We start from the raw sequence: 19,683 nt of genomic DNA, 5'->3' as shown, positions 1-19,683 counted from the left end.
TAAATTATCTCATATTTAAATGACAATTAGCAGATTTCAGAGTGCTTTGGTATGTTGACTCTCCACGGAGGTTTTCAAAAAACCGGAGGGGCGGTAAAAGGCAAGATCTTGCTCCGTTTTTACAGCAAGAGATTTCCTAGAACTGCTGGGAGAATCACACGACACTGTAAAATGGCAAAATACCAATACAATTCTAAGACAGACGCATGCATCCCGTACTCCTAGTGGCCCTGAAGAATGTTCAAGTACGACGATGGCTGACAATGGCTGAGTGATTAAATAAGCCATTTATAGGAATAAAAGTTTTAAATAGTCTAAAAATAAAAGGAAGCAAATAAAAGCGACCTATACTCTCTTCAAATATGGGGGAAAAAATTTTTAAGTACATGCTCTATAGTCTTAAAAAATCTCTATAAGAGTAGTCACCAAAACATCCTTAGAGGTCTGCTCTGAGTGGCGGGAATACCAGTAGTTTTGCTCTTTTAACAACCATGAACTATTTGTCATTCTAAATAAAAGCAAGCCATGGTAATCGCCGACCGGTAGGTTACACGCACGTGTGTTTAAAAGCTCTAATTTAACAACAGTGACAACTACCGGGAACCGTGGATTTCAAGGACACAAGTAAAAAGCTCAGAGATTTTTTAAAAAAAAAGTTATCAATGTCCCCGCGCAATTTGACAGCCGTGACACCAGCTTGCAGCTTTACTTCAGAGGAAGCTGGGAGCGCCGACTGGTAGCTCTAATCTTGCCTGCCAAACCCCGAAACAAAAATTCCCGCTCGCACCTCCCGGACCTCAGGAGGAAGTGCGAGAAATGGCCAGGGGGGCGGCAAACGCTCGTCAGCAGAGCTTAGGGGGATGGGAGGAAAGCCTGGAACCGGGTGCTGAATACGTCCCTCCGCCCCCATCCCGCGCGCGGTGCCGGCGGGAGCAACCCATTTCGAAGCAGGCCGCCCAGCCAAGGGCTTTCCAGACGCGGCCTGACGTGCTCTCCCAACCCGACGTACCCAAACCCCCATCTTACAGGGTTTCTTGGCATCCTTGATCTTCATGGCGTCTGCCTGAGGGGCGAGGGGTAGCCTCTGGTCCGGCGCGCGGAGGGCTGTAGCTGCGACTCCAGAGGAGGCTCTGGGGCAAGCGGGGAGGCCGGGCCGGTTCCTCCCCTCAGGCCGGGCTGGGCGGGCTAAGGGCGGGGCGGCGGCGCCTAAAGCTAGGCCCGGCCCAGGGGGCGGCCCCCTACCCCCGCGAGGGGCGGCAGGGACCGAGCAAGCAGGGGCAGGCCGCCGGCCTCGCCGCTCCGGGGCCCCCGCCGCCGCTCCAAACAAAAGGCCCCGGTGCCCTGAGCCGCCGCCGCCGCCGCACAGAGAACCAGCCCGCCCGCCCAGTCAGGCTCCCACGTGATGCGAGCCCCCTCCCCCCCGCCCCTCTCTCCGCCGGGCTGCTGGGGATTGTAGTTTCCCGAGTGGCGAGGACCCACTCTCAGGCTACAGTCCTGCATATGTACTACAAAATCCAGGATGCATCGCGGGACCTGCTCCGAGGCCCCTGCGCTTCCGGAGGTGGCCTCAGAGTGGTCCCAGAGAGATGGGGGCGGGGCTTTAATCACGCCAGCGACGAGGCGACCAATGGACACTGATGTGGGCGGGCTTCGGAAGTCCAACTCTAGCCTCGCGGGCAGTGGAGAGAGAAGAGGAAGGAAGTCTTTGCTGGTCCTGTCATGGCTGTCCTGCAAGTTGCAGACTTCCCCTGGAGGGAGAAAATGTGGTCAGTGTGGCAGAGAAAGCGCTATAAGTTCAGGGCTCTAGGGTCGCTCTTTAAAAATGCCTGTGAATACATTTGTAAATTAAAGTCATTCACGAAGAAATCCGCCGGCTTAATAGACACTTAGAATGCTGGAGTTGGGATGATGATGATAGTCATAGTAATGGCAATTAACAATAATAGGTACCATTTACTAAATGGTTACCGTTCAGTAACCATTCTACCAACAGTCATGCGCACTCTGCTAAGCCCTTTTGGGGAATTGTTTAATTCAGTATCTTTGTGAAGTGTGTGCAGTTACTTATCACTCATTTTGAAGAAGAGACAGGATCTGAGAAGTTGTCACTTGCACAGAGCGCCCTTTGCTGTGGTTCCATGTCCCCTCAGCTCCCTTCTTCCAAAGGGAAACTAACCCCCAGAGAAAAAAGTGCCCTTGTTTGCACTCCTTCCCCTGTGCCTCCTAGGTTCTGAGTCCTCTAGCTGGAATGGGAAGGGACAGCTTTGGGGGGAGGGTCTTCTGGCCTCCCCTCCCCCAATTAGCTGATCAGGAATTTAATGACTGGCAGTAAACGGTTTGAGAGTTGACAATGGAGGATTGAGCCTTACTGCACCTTCTTTGTGGAGATTATGACAATGATTGTGAATAAAAACTGGAAGGGACACAAACCATCGAAGAGTTAGCTCTTTACAAGTTGCTTTTCTTACTTAAATTTTAACTTAAGTTTAATCCTCACAATCACCCTTTGAAATATAATGATTAAAAACTCAAACTTGTTCACTTCTTGGTTCTACAAATTGATTATAAATTTGGGCAAATTACTTCATCTCTTTGATTCTCCTTGGGAATAATGATGTGTACAAAATAGGATAGGGATGAGGACTGAGATGGAAGAGAGCATGTAAAATGCTTACTTCATTATCTGTCCAATAGGAAGTGATCAGCAAAGGATGACTGTGTTTTTATTGCCATCATTATGCTTATTGTAAAGATAAGGGAGAAAGGTTAAATATGTAGACTCTTTGTCCAAGGTAATTACTTAGAATTGGATTCCAGGTCTGATTGGTGCTTTGCAGTTCCTTATCTTTTGTTATTTTGATCCCCGTTTCCACGTTTATTATTTATAAATCAAATTATTTTTATGTGTATTTTTAGTAGATACATTTTTCTGAGCTCCCAGATAACTGGTAACTTAGAACCTTGAGTAGTAGACTTAACCTCCCCCACCCCCCATCACACACACACACCCCTGAGGTTACCCCATTCTATAGAGAATTCTCCTATGCTTGAATGGTCCTGTTTTCCCACTTTTTTTTTTTTTTTTTTAGTGAGAGCTGTGACTTCTGGTTTGACATGGTTCCAAGGAGTGTTCAGTATCTAACGATTCACTCTCTGCTTAAGTCTGGTGTGCATACTCTGTTGTCTACCAACAGATATCTTCCCTTGGTCCGTGCCTTATTTGGTGGCATCAACTTGGAAGTCAAAGGGGAAGTGTTACCTTTGCCTTGTGATAGGCTGCCCATGGACCAAATGGAAAGCGAGCTGGAAATGAGTCATAGGAATTTGGATACAGGCTTTTGCTAGTTTCTGTGGCCATACAAGGATGGCTTAGTTTAATTTAGCTTTAACGTTAGGCTTACATTTGTGATGTCACATGTGAGAAAAACACTTGTTTTTCTCACTAGTAGTCAGAATTCTAGTCTTAGATCAGCCTTGGAATTTCTATATGACCCTGGGAAAGTCTTTTCTCCTCTCTGGGTTCAAGTTACTCATCTGTAAAATAAAACAATTGTTTGAGATTTCTTCCATCTCTGAAATAAAGTTCATTAACATATGTCCCTTCTTTAGGCGCAATAGGAGATGAGTTCCACTATGTTTTTCTTTTAAGTTTTCTCCAATGTTACTGAAACTGACAGGTCATGTTACTTCAGTTTCTGGCCAGAATCTTTTGCAGCCCCTTCGGCTGTCAGCCCCAATCCCTCCCTCCAGCTGTGGGGTTCACTGCATTCTCTCTTTTCCCTAGCATGTCCTCAGAACCCATCCTGGCAGAGTAAGTGCAGGAGCTGTGAGGAAAATCTAAAGGGTCTAAGAGAAGTTCTTTTTTTTTTTTTTTTAATATTTGTTCATTTAATTTGGCTGTGCTGGGTCTTTATTGCTGTGCACAGTCTTTCTGTAGCTGTGGCGAGCCGGGGCTACTCTCTGCTTATGTTGCACAGGCTTCTCATTGTGGTGGCTTCTCTTGTTACAGAGCACAGTCTGTAGCTCTCATGGGTTTCAGTAGTTGTGGCCCCAGGGCTCCAGAGCCTGAGCTCAGTAGTTGTGGGACAAGGGCTCAGTTGCCCTGCAGCATGTGGGTTATTCCCAGACCAGGGATTGAACTGGTGTCTGCTACATTACAAGGTAGATTCTTAACCACTGGACCACCGGGGAAGCCCCCAAGAGAAGTTCTTGACCTGAGCACTTCCTGTCTCAATATGTGTTGTCTCCCGAAAACAATCCACCCCATCATTCAGCATGATAGAGGAGACCTGACACTCCCTCATCCTGTTTTAATGAGTGTCGCCATGGAGACAGGTGGTAGATGGTACCTAGTGATGATTATGGAGTCTTCTGGTATGAAGAAAGCACACACACACACACACACACACACAAATACACACACATTCTAGCTTCAAAGCCCAGACCAAGCTTGTAACAGTGGATTCTGTCTCTAATTAGATGGTTAAGAACAAGCTTCAGTCAGTCCTTGAATCTACGAAATCAGACCAGCGTCTCACCATGTGGAGCATCATTTGTATGAGCGTCATCGGCATCACCATAATCACCATCATGATAGTGGAAGCACAATTCTGTCCAACAAATATTGAGTTTTGACTATGTTCTGAATACTGCAGTACATGCTGGCTGAGGGGGAGGTAAGAAAGAAAGAAACAATAAGTTAAATCAGTAAACAGGAATATGCTGTGATAAGTGATGTGAAGGAAATAACCAGGATGATGTGCTGGAAAGTACCTGGGGTTGCAGGAGAAGAAGAGGGCTGCATTTTAGTTTGGATGGTCAGAGAAGGCTTCTCTGAGGAGATGGCATATGAGCTGAGGTTCCTGTAAATTTCTCAGGAGGACAGAGTTGTGGATGCTGCTGAGGATAGTTTTGGTTGTAGAGACAGAAGCAGAATGTGGCGAGTAGAGAGCAAGAAGGGAAGTGATCAGAAGTGGAGTTGGAAACGTGGGCCTGCTGGGCCTTGAGGACTTTAAGCAGGGGAGTGACATGACCTATGATTCTAGAAGGCTACTCTGGCTGCTTTGTGAAAAATGGGTGGATTGGAGACATGCCATGACTTGTAAAGACTGGTCACCTCAAGCTTCTCCACTGCATCCCCCTGGCCCTATGTGGAATCAGTTACCAAGTCTGTAGTGGAGTGGGGAGCTCCCAGAGCACTCTGGGAGCTGTGGGGGAGGATGAGCTTGAATCAGTGTGGTGGCAGCAAAGAGGGAGGGAAGTGCTCCAATCAAGAACTTCATTTAACCAATGCTTATGGAGATCCTACAGTGTGCCAGGCACAGTTCTGGGGTGAGGGATTCAGTGAAGATCAAGACAAAGCCCCCACTGTCCTGGAGCTTATATTCTACTGGGGGACATAAACAGTAAACAAGGAGACTGCTATATAGTGTTATGTTCGAGAATATAACTTTGAAAGTATATTTAAATAGTATGGATCTTCCCTGATAATTCAGCTTGTAAAGAATCCACTTGCAAAGCAGGAGACTCTGGTTCAATCCCTGGGTCAGGAAAATCTGCTGAAGAAGGGATAGGTCAACCCACTCCAGTGCTCTTGGGCTTTTCTGGTGGCTGAGACAGTAGAGAATCCACCTGGAATACGGGAGACCTGGATTCGACCCCTGGGTTGGGAAGATAGCTTGGAGAAGGAAATGGCTACCCACTCCACTATTCTGGCCTGGAGAAATCCATGGACTGTGTAGAGTTGGACATGACTGAGTGACTTTCACTTTAGATGGTATAAATGCTATGAAGATACTAACGCAGTATGAGGGAACGAGAATGATGGGCTGTTTGAGACAGAGTGGTAGTTGAGGATAAATTAGATGAAGTGGATGCGGGAAAGGAAAAGGGAGGCTTGAAAGGTAAGTTTTAGAGTTTGGGCTTGAGCTCTGGGGTGTATGGTAGTGTCACTTGCAAAGAAAGGGGTCATGAGGAGTAAATGGATGAAAAACTAGGAGTTGTGCCTTGGCCTTATTGATCCAGGATCATCCTCTCCTCAGATGGGAGATGTAATGCAGGCTTTGTCATAGGTGTCAACTTGTTTCAGTAGTTGACGGTTTGCATTTTAGAGGCTTCCCCAGCTAGGGTGTCACATACTCCTGCCCTGCCCAGGAACAGGTCCTCCTGGGTGTTTCCTTGTGGGAACAGGGAAGTGCCTTTCTCTGGAGCTCTGCTTTGCCTGCTGATCCCCACCCCTTGGCTGGTTAACCTCAACAAGTTCAGATAGGAACTCGTCATCCTTCTACCACCTCTTTTCTTTCCTGTTCCCCTACCTAAAGGCCCTGCCTCAGTTGGTGGTACCAGCTTTCACCCACTCGCCCAACACAGAAAGTTGGGAGTCATCCTGGACTCCTCTCTCCCCCTCACAGTCCACATCAGCCAGTCACCCCATCCTTTTGCTGTTTTCCTCGTATCTGTTCCTTCCTGTCTAACCTCACCGCTCTTGCCTGAGCACCAGCCTCTGCACCTCACATTTATGCTCTTAAAGGTCTTAAAGGTCCTTCCCGTCTTGGGTGGCTTTATCCCATCTGCCCTTCTTAGAGATGCCAAAATGAGTTTTCTCCAAAGCTCAGTTTTACTTTCAAGGCTTAGAACCATGCCTGTCCCGTGGTGCATTCCTTTGGATAAAACCCCATCCTAGGACATGAGACACCTCGTGATGCTGGGAGCATCTTTAGCTGCATCTCTTGCATCTGCACAACCTTCACTATGTACTGTGATGAGACAAAACTGCTTGTAGCAAACCGAGTACCGGCTGTAGCCCGACACTCTGCATGCATAGCCTCTCTTCTTGAGTTCCTATTGACCATCTATTTATACTTTAAAACCCAACCCAGAAATCCTCTCCTTTGGAAAGACTTCCTCTCTGCTACTTCTGGTCCCTGCACAGGCTTCAGTCTTCACCACTCATTGCATAATAATATAGTGATCCATTTACTTTCCTGTCTTTTTAATACCTGATAAACTCTTCAAGGGTTTGTGTTGTGGCTTATTCTGCTTCGTATCCACAAGCCTAGCATGGAGTCTGATCCAGAAAGTTGGCTCACAAATAATTAGACTGGATGAGTTTGGGTTTAAGTCCTTCCGATGCAACCTGGGAACTCTCATTCTTCTAGAAACTTCCAGCAACCAAGAATTATTGGCAACGAAGGCAATTTAGTAGGAGTGAATCTTTGTACTTTATGAGGGAGAAGAGCATGTGGCCTGGGAGCCATCATGTATTTCCTAACACCACGTTTAATCAGGGCCAACTCTAATTACAGATGGGTCTCTTCCAGGCCTGGGACACCTACGCAGGGGTATTCATCAAAGCTTTTTCAAAATTAGAGTAGAGTGCAATGGTTAAAATCTAGATACCACAATCCAGCAGGGCTAGGTCCTGACCTCTAATTCGTTGTGAAACTTTGGAGTGGCAACTTTTCCTCTCTCTGTCTTGGCTTCCTCATCTGTAAAACGAGGATAAAAATGACTCTCAAATCTCTGGGTTAGGACTCCACTGCCCTTTTCCTGTCAAAGGTGCAGGTTCAACCCCTGGTCGGGGAACTAAGATCCCACAAGCTGGGAGGCAAGCCCAGAAATAAATGGTTCTTCAGCCTTTGTGAAAATGAAGTGACTTCCTACATCTAAAGTGCTTGACACATGAGAGCTTTGTTGGTAACTATTAGAAGGACAGAACATTCATGGTGATAGTTAAGTCTTTGTCTTAATGTCTCTTCTGGCTTCCCAGGTGGCCTAGTGGTAAAGAATCTGCCCACTAAAGCAGAAGACATCAGAGACTAGGGTTTGATCCCTGGGTCAGGAAGATCCCCTGGAGGAGGACATGGCAACTCACTCTGGTATTCTTACCTGGAGAGTCCCATGGATAGGGAAGCCTGATAAGCTATAGTCTGTAGGGTTGCCAAGAGTTGGAAACGACTGAAGTGACTTAGCAGTCACATTGCTCTTACTAGTGAACACAAGCAGACTAGACTAGGGTGCCTGTTTGGCTATCTTAGAAAACTTTAGGACTTTTGTTCATAGCATTCATCATGATACCATTTGCATCATATTTTGTCTAACTTCCTCATTCAGCTCAGAAAGATCCCAGAGGGCAAGGACTATACCTTTTAATCCTTAACTCAAGACGGTTCCTCACACCAGAGAAAGCTCTCACTGAATATTTGAATGAGCAAATCTTTCTTACTGGCACACTACCTTTGCATGGAGTGTGTGTGTGTGTGTGTGTGTGTGTGTGTGTGTGTGTATTTTAGAAGAGAAAGCATGGGTAGAGAGCCCACAGTGATCGAGAGGAGGGGCAGGCTCTGGTTAGGGAGCTCTGCACCAGTATAATGAGAGACTAAGAGCACATGAGGACAGGCCCCAGCATCATAAGATTTTTAAAGCTGTCACTGCCTTAGGCTGTGAGGCCACTGTGTATAATAAGAATAGTTTGCACATTTCTGCTTTGGAAATCAGAGCTCTGACTGAGAGCTTAGCCAGCTAGCCAGCAAGAATAGCTTTCTGAAGATTGGAGCCTCGTGAAAATTCCGAAACTGGGGAATTATCAAAAAAAAAAAAAAAAAATAGATTTATTTGCTAGCTTTGAAAAGCAGGATTAAAAAAAGAAAGAAAAAACCTTCTCAATATTCTCTTCATCTGCAATACAAATGATCAGACACTTATGTGCATAAGCCCACAGATGAGAGGAAGCAGGAGCCAGGAATAAACCAGGTGCTTCATAGGAAGTTATTGGCTAAGACATGAAGAGTAAGGAGTTCAGTGTGGTTGCCAGACTAATGCTAATCTAAGTGTAGGGGGAAAGTGGGTGCCAGTCCCACCTGTCTGTGATGAACTCCCAACATGATAGGAGCTTGCTGCAGAATATACATCAGCTACGCTGCTGTTTCTGGTTCAGTGGATATTTTTTTCATCGCAATACATACTCGACATGCTTCCCTGATGGCTCCATGGTAAAGAATCTGCCTGCAATGCAGGAGACACAGGAGATGTGGGTCCCATCCCTAGGTCGAGATGATCCCCTGGAGGAGGAACTGGCAAACCACTCTGGTATTCTTGTCTGGAGAATCCCATGGACAGAGGAGCCTGGCAAGCTACAGTGCATAGAGTTGCAAAGAGTCAGACATGACTGAGCGACTGAACAATCATTCACATGCTTGATGAAGGTAGCATTGTATTGTTCCCCATTTGGGCACAATCTGTCACTGCCTTAGGCTTATACCAGTAACAAGTTGTTTGTTGACCTGCTGCTTTGAGCAGCACTGGTCTAGATTCTGGATTTCAAAATCAGACTTGGTTCACTGCTGCTTAAGTGAGTCTCCTAAGCTGTATAAATTCCAAGTCTGGAAAATGGAAATTCATTCATGCCCAACAAAAATTTTGAGCACATACTCTATGCTAAGCACTGTTCCCTGAGTTGAGGATAATGCAGTGACCCTGGCTGATAGGATTCCTGCATTCATGGGTCCTGAAGATAAAGAAGTGAGATAATTACAGCTTATAATAAATGCTGTTGTTACTGAGTCTAATTTCAATCTGCTCGCTGCACCACAAGCCAGTGAATCTGAGAGGTGAGCTGTTGAGACAAAGAATATGACTTTATTCAGAAAGCCTGCTGACCAGGAAGATGGCAGACTAATGTCTCAGAGTAACCATCTTGTTGCGGTCTGGATGCTAGTTTCTGTTATAGAGTCTGAGAGAGAAAAGCAATGAGGAACCAAAGTGAAAAGGCAGAAGAGAGAGGGAGAGGCAGTAAAGAAGTAAAGTAAAAAGGGTCTTTAGTCTTGCAAAACATCTCTAAGAAGGGTTAGCCATTGGAAAGTGAAAAGAAAGAAAGTGAAGTCGCAAAAAAAAGAAAAAGAAAGTGAAGTTGCTCAGTTGTGTCTGACTCTTTGCGACCCCATGGACTGTAGCCTACCAGGCTTTTCCATCCATGGGATTTTCCAGGCAAGGGTACTGGAGTGAGTTGCTATTTCCCTCTCCAAGGGTTGTGTTAATCTCTTCTTTTTGTTGTAGCTATACACAGGTGGGTCAGTCAGTCAGTTCAGTTGCTCAGTCATGTCCAACTCTTTGCAACCCCATGAATCGCAGCATGCCAGGCCTCCCTGCCCATCACAAACTCCCGGAGTTTACTCAAACTCATGCCCATTGAGTCAGTGATGCCATCCAGCCACCTCATCCTCTGTGATCCCCTTCTCCTCCTGCCCTCAATCCCTCCCAGCATCAGGGTCTTTTCCAATGAGTCAACTCTTCACATGAGGTGGTCAAAGTATTGGAGTTTCAGCTTCAGCCTCAGTTCTTCCAATGAACACCAGGACTGATCTCTTTCAGGATGGACTTGTTGGGTCTCCTTGCAGTCCAAGGGACTCTCAAGAGTCTTCTCCAATACCACAGTTCAAAAGCATCAATTTTTTGGCACTCAGTTTTCTTCACAGTCCAACTCTCACATCCATACATGACTACTGGAAAAACCATAGCCTTGACCAGACGGACCTTTGTTGACAAAGTAATGTCTCTGCTTTTTAATAGGCTATCTAGATTGGTCATAACTTTCCTTCCAAGGAGTAAGCATCTTTTAATTTCATGGCTGCAGTCACCATCTGCAGTGATTTTGGAGCCCCAAAAAATAAAGTCTGACACTGTTTCCACTGTCTCCCCATCTATTTCCCATGAGGTGATGGGACCAGATGCCATGATCTTAGTTTTCTGAATGTTAAGCTTTAAGCCAACTTTTTCACTCTCCTCTTTCACTTTCTTCAAGAGGCTTTTTAGTTCCTCTTCACTCTCTGCCATAAGGGTGGTGTCATCTGCATATCTGAGGTTATTGATATTTCTCCTGGCAATCTTGATTCCAGCTTGTGCTTCTTCCAGCCCAGCGTTTCTCATGATGTACTCTGCATATAAGTTACATAAGCAGGGTGACAATATACAGCCTTGACATACTCCTTTTCCTATTTGGAACCAGTCTGTTGTTCCACGTCCAGTTCTAACTGTTGCTTCCTGACCTGCATACTGGTTTCTCAAGAGGCAGGTCAGGTGATCTGGTATTCCCATCTCTTTCAGAATTTTCCAAAGTTTATTGAGATCCACACAGTCGAAGGCTTTGGCGTAGTCGATAAAGCAGAAATAGATGTTTTTCTAGAACTCTTTTTCTTTTTCAATGAGCCAGCAGATATTGGCAATTTGATCTCTGGTTCCTCTGCCTTTTCTAAAACCAGCTTGAATATGGGTCAGATTATCTCTCTATGAGGTGAATAAAGCACTTCAGTTTACAGTCAGGCAAAGGGGCAGGGTCATTTGAGGCAAGCCATTCTGTAGGATTATAGTAACAAAAGTGATGGAAAGCAAATTCAAGAAACAGGTTCCAACATGGAGTCAGAATTGTCTTCTCTGGGGCAGAGTCAGAACTGGCTCCTGTGCAACAGAGTTAAGAAAGTCAGCTGGAAAAAGAAAAAAAAGAAAGTCAGCTGACTCTTTGATGTGTGTGTTACAGATTGCGTGGTTAGGAAGGTTTAAGAAGGAATCAGGTATGCAGAGAACTCAAGAAAAATTTCTCTAAGCAGAGATGAAAGCCAGTGCAAAGGCTCTGAGGCATGTTAGGGAAAGAAATGGCCAGTGTGTCTGGAATTGAATGAGGGAGGGGAGAAAGAATGTGGGGAGAGGTGAGGTCAGAGAGGATCCAGTTCATTTGGGACCTGGTAGGATGCAGGGAAGAATTTGGATTCCATTCTAGAAGCAGGGGCTTCCCCAGTGGCTCAGCAGTAAAGAATCCACCTGCATCATAGGAGACACAGGAGATGTGGGTTTGATCTCTGGGTTGGAAAGATCACCTGAAGTGGAGCTTGACAACTCACTCCAGTATTCTTGCCTTGGAAATCCCATGGACAGAGGAGCCTGGCAGGCTACAGTCCATGGGGCCAAAAAGAGTCTGACTCCACTTAGCAACTGAACACACAAACATACTCAAAGCAATGGGATACCATTGGAGGGTTTGAAGCCCAGACTGTAAAGTTTTTTTCTGAACCATGTTAAGGAGTTTGGACTTTGTTCAAAAAACAGGGACCCACCAGAGATTTAAAAGCTTGAGAGTGTCAGGATTAGAATCACATTTTCTAAACTCTACTTGAGCAGAGGTAAAGGTAACAGCTTAGGTGGGACTTGAGACAAAGAAACCAGCAGGAGAACACATTCTGGAAGTGGAATGAGTGAAGAAATGTTAAGAATGACTAAATTAACATCCTTAACTGCATCATAAGCTTCCTTATGTCATAAGCCCCACTGCCTCTTGCTTTGGATGTTCTGTGACATAAACTTTAGGACTTTGTGAAAATTCAATATTTAGTTGATGTTCTACTAGCTTGTTTCAGGGAAGAGCCAATTATGACTCCCTGTTGGAACTGTTTCTTTGACTTACTTTCCTGATTTACTCATATATAATGGTACACCTCAGAGAATCCTTCCCCTTTGCTTGACTGTTAAGCTAAAGTGCCTTTGTTCAGAACCCTGTCCACTGTAGACAGCAGGGAAGGAGAAATTAACACATCCCCTGCCTGAAGCTCCCCTGGTGGCTTTGATAGTAAAGAATCTGCCTGCAATGTGGGAGAACTGGGTTTGATCCCTGGGTCAGGAAGATCTCCTGGAGAAGCAAATGGCAACACACTCCAGTATTCTTGCCTGGAAAGTTGCATGGACAGAGGAGCCTGGCATGCTGCAGTCCATGGGCTCTCAAAGAGTCTAGTACAACTGGGTGACTAACACTATACACTGCCTGAGGCCTGCCATTCTGAGATATTTGCAAGATTAATGGCTTTTTGCTTTATTTCCTTACCTCCCTGCATCTCTGATCAGTAAAAGAACCTGGCATCTAGACCCCATAAGATGGCTATTTTGAGACATTAATCTACCATTTTATTGGTCAGTTGGATTCATCTCCTCAGCACCTCGTTTCTGACTTATTGGCCTGTTGTGCAGCAAACAGAGTGAGCTTAGCCTCAGTAACAGCTGAATTGAGTAGCTAATGTAAAATCACACTAGATCCTCCACCTCCTCTTCAGAAACTGAATCCATTTGTACAGTGTTGATCTTGTCCGTGGTATAGAAGTCTGTCTCCTTTACCTTGCTCACTTCTCACCTGTTTACTTTCGTACCCACCAATGCTCAAGTACAGAAAGTGTGTCTATTTCCAGTAGTAACTGTTCAGGAATGATGTCCATCTGGACCAAAACAAATGCCTAAGCCCTGTTTGGAATGTGTACTTCCAGAGTCTTCCAACCAGTGTTGCACACGGCAAATTGGCACTTGGCCAGCCCACTTAAAAGAATTCTTAGAGCTCTTATATGAGAGAAGGCCTGTTCATTATGTCAACTAAAAAAGATGCACAGCTTGAAAATTGTAAGTTAAGTTTTATTTGGGGCAAAACGAGGACTGCAGCCCAGGAGGCAGCACCCGAGAGAGTTCCGAGAGACTGAAAAGGTAGTGGGGGGAAGTCGATATATAAGGTTTTGGTGACAGGGAGTGTCAATGCCATCAAGCGTTTATGTTACAAGAGGTTTTCTCCTAGTCACGAGGATCTGATGTCACCATGGAGAATCCCTTCATCCTTTAATGCTTTTCTAGATATGAGGAGATGCAGGGATTGGGATCATAAAATCTTTTCTTAAAAATATGCAGCTATCTAAGACCTGTCCCACCAGATTCCCTGGGTCAGAATGCCTCACTCCCTCAGGGGTGCTGAAGGTCAGCAGCTGCAGAAGCAAACGGTTCAGTCTCCACAGAGGCAGATGGCAAATCCCTTCTTGTTCCTTCACTGGCAATGCTCTTGACAAGTGCCAGTTTGTAGTTGACAAAGGCCAGAGGCCTTTCCAGCAATCATGTTGGTAACAATGGTGATATTCCCAGTGAATTTAAGGTTCTTTCCTTGTGGAAAGGAATTCAGAGACAGTGCAGAGAGGTTAAGAAAGTAAAGTGGAAAAAAAAGAGAAAGTAAAGTGAGAGCTTATTTAAGCAAAGATAACACTCTCAGAGGTAGAGTGGGCAGACACATGAGGAGCTGCCATCCTGTTTCTTTTGCAAACTGGTTATGAGGGGCATGCAAATGAAGGGGCAGAGTGTTCCTGGGGAAGGAGGAGTGTGGGGGTCATCTTCCTTGATTTTCATCCCAGCTGCATTTTTCCAAGGGGAAGAAGGATTTTTGTCCTTATTTAGCTTAAATCAGAAGTGTCATGGCCTTGGTTCATGACGGGTACTTCTTACCTGTAAGGCTTGTTGTTGTTGTTTAGTCACTCAGTCATGTTCGACTCTTTGAGACCCCATGGACTGCAGCACGCCAGGCTTCCCTGTCCTTCACCATCTCCCAGAGCTTGCACAAACTCATGTCAATCAAGTCAGTGATGCCATCCAACTATCTCATCCTCTGTTGTCCCCTTCTCCTCCTGCCTTCAATCTTTCCCAGCATCTGGGTCTTTTCTAATGAGTCAGTTCTTTGCATCAGGTGGCCAAAGTTTGGAGTTTCAGCTTCAGCATCAGTCCTTCCAATGAATATTCAGGGCTAGTTTCCTTTAGGCTTGACTGGTTGGATCTCCTTGCAGTCCAAGGGACTCTTAAGAGTCTTCTCCAACACCACAGTTCAAAAGCATCAATTCTTTGGCGCTCAGCTTTCTTTATAGTCCAACTCTCACATTCATACATGACTACTGGAAACACCATAGCTTTGACTAGACAGACTTTTGTTGGCAAAGTAATGCCTCTGCTTATTAATATGCTGTTTAGGTTTGTCATAGCTTTTCTTCCAAGGAGCAAGTGTCTTTTAAATTCATGGCTGCAGTCACCATCTGCAGTGATTTTGGAGCCCAAGAAAATAAAGTCTGTCACTGTTCCCATTGTTAGCCTGTAGGCTAATCTTATGGTAATAAGAGCAGAGTGAGCAAAAGGTTGCAATTGGATGCAGGGAATTCCCACCTTCCTCTACCTTTCTTTGTCTGCTACTCTTATCACCCTTTGTTGTTCAGTTGCTCAGTCCTGTCCATCATCTCTTTGCAACCCCCTGGACTGCGGCACTCCAGGCTTCCCTGTCGTTTGCTATCTCTCCCGGAGCTTGCTCAAACTCATGTCCTTTGAGTCAGTGATGCCATCCAACCATCTCATTCTCTGTCATCCCCTTCTCCTCTTGCCTTATCACACAAAATGTATGGTTTCCTGTCAGTTTAAAAGTTTCTGCTTTCCTTTGTTTGCCTAAGGACCACCCCTCCTACTTACAAGATGTGTGCTTTCCTGCAGCCTGGCCTCTGCCCCCATTTCTCTGTTCATACCTAGCTACCTGCCTACTGTAAATAGCTGTGTATTGAGCAACTATGTGCCAGACACTGGGCTAAGGCATTTACCTTTATTCTCTGATTTTAAACCTCACAACAACATTAGACAATTGGTGTTCTTGTTTTAAACTATTTTAATGAGAAAGGAACTGGAAATCAGAGAGGCTAAGTAACTTATCTAATGTTATACGTCTAACAGGATGCCAACTAACATTTTTTTTTAAGTAATTTTATTTACTTGTTTATTTTTGGCTGTGCTGAGTCTTTGTTGCTGTGTGGACTTTTCTCTAGTTGCAGTCTTGTGGGTGCTTCTCATTGTGGTGGTTTTGATCTCAGGTGGCTCCAGCCTGCAACAGCTGGGAGGGGGGCTTGTCTTCTCAGCCAGAGACTGGGCTGGGTCACGGTGATGAAAGCACCAGATCCTAGCCACTACACCAGTGGTCAGTGAGAAGGGTCCTGGCCCTTGGCTTTGCAGAAAAGAATTTCCACAAAGATGAAAAGTAGTGAAATAAGTATTTATTAAGAGAAAAAAGGTACAGAAAGTGTAGATAGGCACATGGGCAGACTCAGGGAGAGAAAGAGAGTCACTGAGTCACACCCTCATGGCAGTTTCAATTACTTTTATGGGGTACTTCTTCTGGTTTTCCTTTGGCCAATCATTTTGATTTGCCTAGTTCACAGTCCGTATTTGGTGTACCTCAGGATCCTCCCGTTTGTGTGCATGCATCTCTTAGCCAAGATGGATTTTACTGAAAAGGAGTCTGGGTAGAACTTAACTCCCCTTTGGCATCCAAGGTGCTTTTCTGCACCTGTGTGGTCAGCGAGGTCTTTCTGACTTCAAGAATGAGAAACATGTGGTCCTGGCAGGGCCCAGCCTCCTCTCCTTAATTGTCCTACTGTTCTCCCCTTGGAGTTTCAGTCCTCAGGGAGTGAATCTCTAGTCACCTTACCCTGGGAGGGCCCGTCTACCTCCTGCCTTGGTCTCTCTTGCTGTGGAGCATGGGCTCTGTGGCACATGGGCTGTAGGGCACCAGGCTGCAGTAGCTGAAGCATGTGGGCTCATCAGTCGCAGCTCCTGGGCTCTGGAGCATGGGCTCAGTAGTTGAGGACTACTAAGCATGGGCTGAGTTGCTCCACGGCATGTGGGATCTCGGGTCGGGGATCAAGCCTGTGTCTCCTGCATTGGCTGGCAAATTCTTTACCACTGAGCCAGCAGGGAAGCCTGCCAACCAAGATTTGAACCTAATTCTTTCTGATTCCAAAGCATTGTATCACTTTAGTAAATTTCAATTTAGTTTTTAGTGACTTCTTTTAATTTTTAAAGTTATTTATGCTCATTGTCACACATTCAAACAATTTGATATTATATAAACTACTGAAATTATTTGTTCTGGTTATAGATTGTCATTGTTGTTCACTTGCTAAGTTGCGTCTGACTCTTTGCGACTTTGTGAACTGCAGCATGCCAGACTGTCCGCTATCTCCTGGAGTGTGCTCAAACTCATGTCCATTGAGGCAGTGATGCCATCCAACCATCTCATCCTCAGCTGCCTCCTTCTCCTCCTACCCTCAATCTTTCCCAGCATCAGGGTCTCTTCCAATGAATCACCTCTTTGCATCAGGTGACCAAAGTATTAGAGCTTGAGCTTCAGCATCAGTCCTTCCAGTAGGTATTTAGGGTTGATTTCCTTTAGGATTGACTGGTTTGATATCCTTGCTCTGTAACAAATCACTCCAAGCTTAGTGGCTTAAAGACACTCAATTAGTTTGTACCTCACATGTTTTGGGGTCCTAACTGGGCTTAGCTAGTTGTGTCTCTCTCATTTTCTGTCATCTGGTTATGGTTGGATATCAACTGGCTGGAATCATCTTAAAGCCTTCTTACTCTCATGTCTAGCCCCTGATGCTGACTGAGATCTTACTTGGGTTATCTGCTGGAAGATACACTTGACTTCTCACTGTGGCCTGGGGCTTCCTCAAAATCCAATTTGTGGGATCTAAAAGGAAACAGAAACAAGAAGAAGCTGTTCATTTCTTAAGATCTGGGGTGAAAACTGACCCAGGGCCACTTCTGCTATTTTCAGTTGATCAAGCCAAAACTGAGGAGAAGGGCATTCCAGGAATGTCAAAGATTTTGAAAGTCATATTTAAAACTGCCACAATCTGCTTCTGACCACAAATTATTTCCATTTCTCATTCTTCAAAATGTGGTCATTCCATCTCGATATTCTCACAAACATCTCATGCCATCAGGTTCAGGCTTGAAGTCCAGGATTTTGTCTTTGGCCTTAGTTCCAGAAATGACTGAGATGCATTGACTGTGCTTTCTTAGTTACGGCTATTCAAGAATGAGTCTTCTTAAAGAATGAGTCTTCTCGATCTGAGTATCTGTGGATTAAAAAGACAATCGACCTCTCTTTCACATACAATATCCAACTGTGGGCTAGGCATCTGAACACTGCAGTAAATGTATTGTGGGTTCCTTGATCAGGGTCTAGTTCTATTCAATGTTTCTTTGCAGCTCTGCCTGTTATCTGAAATCTGGGTTTACTTCATAGTGAGTGTGGAAGCCAAATGACACACCCAAATCAAAGAGTGGGAGAAAGAAAGATTTATTACTTGCAGCAGCAAGTAATAAGCAAAACTGGGCAAGTTTTAAGCTTAGTGTACCTGCATATTCATGAAGGGGCTTGAGCAGAGAATTAGGGCAGAGGTTGACAGAGCTCAAGTTTTGGTTGATTGAAGTCGTAAGAGTCAGAGAAAGTCAATATTCCTTAGGTTCTGACCAGTCTGGGGTCTTAGCATCCGGTTACCATCCTCCACCTGAGTGGCTGCCTTAATTCCTACAGAACTCAAAGATATATATCAGACTGTTATGTATATTGTTATGTATCTCCTTTTTCCCCCTTCAAACTGATTCTAAAAAACAGGAATTTTAAATGATTTCCTAGAGTTCCTTACATGGGGAAAAAAGCCATGACCACAGAACTCTTTGGCCCCTGTAAGTCCTTTTCTACCATGAATGCCTTTTCAGGCTGCCCTTAAGAATCTTAGACATCCTTTTTATAAGAGATTTTCTAAATAATAGCAAAAAAAAAAAAAGCAATCTTTTTTTCTTACTGTTTATGAAGAAAGATAGGGATATACAGCATAATGCTGTTTAGAAGCATTTTATCTGTTTGGAACGGTTTAACTAGGTTCCTTCTTAGACATTTCTGAGCTCTTAATGAAAGATACTATGCTCATCCTTTGCTGGAAAGCCATTTTAATTTGAGAATATTTTGCCCTATGGAGAAGCTAGGAGTGAGAAGTACTTTTATTTTCAAGCCCAGAAAACTCTGGCTCTTTTACATACCCTCTACACTTTAACTGAAAGCCAAAAAATTTCCTCTTTTAGCTGCTCTCTCTTCTTTGCATTGGGGTCACAAAGAGTCAGACACGACTTAGCAACTGAACAATAACAAGAGGCAGGTTGGTCAGATCATCATGTAACAGGGAATAGCAAATTCTGACTCCATGTTGGATCTGTTTCTTTTTACTTTAACCTTTGCTTTTCTTTGCTTTTTTTATTATAATCTCTGTCTATAGCTGTGAGCATACATAATAACCTGCAACAGAGAACCTTCACGCCTGTGAATAGCTGCAGGAAAGAAATGAACACATCCCTTCCCTTATGCTGGCCAATCAAGGAGATACTTTGCAAGATCAATGACCTTTTAACCTTATTTTCTCATCACCTCTCCCCCTCAGATTGTATAAAATAAACCAGCATCCAGACCCAATAAGATGTTTTTGGGTTTTTTTTGGAGACACTAGTCTGTCATTTTCTTAGTCTGCTGGGCTTTCCGAATAGTCATGTTCCTTGCCTCACCTCCTCGCCTCTCAGTTTATTGACCTGTCTTGCGGCGAGCAGAGCAAACTTGAACTTGGTGACAATTATGTTTATGAAATATGTTTCCTACTTTTCTACATTACAACAGACAGTAGTGTCTCCAAACTTTTCACCACCTGTAAGGGTCCCTTTTTCTCCGGCTCCCACTAGCATTTTTCCTCTCTAAAGCCACTTTAGATGATCACTGACTTGCTATTTGTGGCCCCTCCAGCTTCTGCCTGCTGATCAAACCCAAGGATGATTGTGATACTGTGATTTATAATAAGAAATCTGTGTTTGGTCTTTAGATGTTGGGAGCAGAATTGTAATGATGTTTAGGTTTTTGTTATAGCGGCAACTTGCTTCTGATACCAAAATATGTTCCAGTTATTGCTGTGTAATAAGTCACCCAAACATAATAGCTTAAAAGAGCAACAATTATTTTTTTTATTGCTCATGAATCTC

The 19,683-nt window shown here is 44.6% G+C and overlaps 1 protein-coding gene across 1 annotated transcript in view; it reads right to left on the bottom strand.

The window, feature by feature from the left end:
- PANK3 (pantothenate kinase 3) overlaps nucleotides 1–1,380 on the bottom strand; it is a 28,302-nt gene extending 26,922 nt beyond the window's left edge. Inside the window, exon 1 of the mRNA XM_020902813.2 lies at nucleotides 1,027–1,380. Coding sequence (XP_020758472.1) covers nucleotides 1,027–1,054 — 28 coding nt within the window. The 5' untranslated portion in view covers nucleotides 1,055–1,380. The remainder of the gene's footprint in view (nucleotides 1–1,026) is intronic.
- Between the last annotated feature and the right edge of the window lie 18,303 nt (nucleotides 1,381–19,683).

Source organism: Odocoileus virginianus, chromosome 14 (genome assembly GCF_023699985.2).
Source record: "Odocoileus virginianus isolate 20LAN1187 ecotype Illinois chromosome 14, Ovbor_1.2, whole genome shotgun sequence".
NCBI classification, from domain to species: domain Eukaryota; kingdom Metazoa; phylum Chordata; class Mammalia; order Artiodactyla; family Cervidae; genus Odocoileus; species Odocoileus virginianus.
This window is presented reverse-complemented; position numbering and strand designations above follow the sequence as displayed.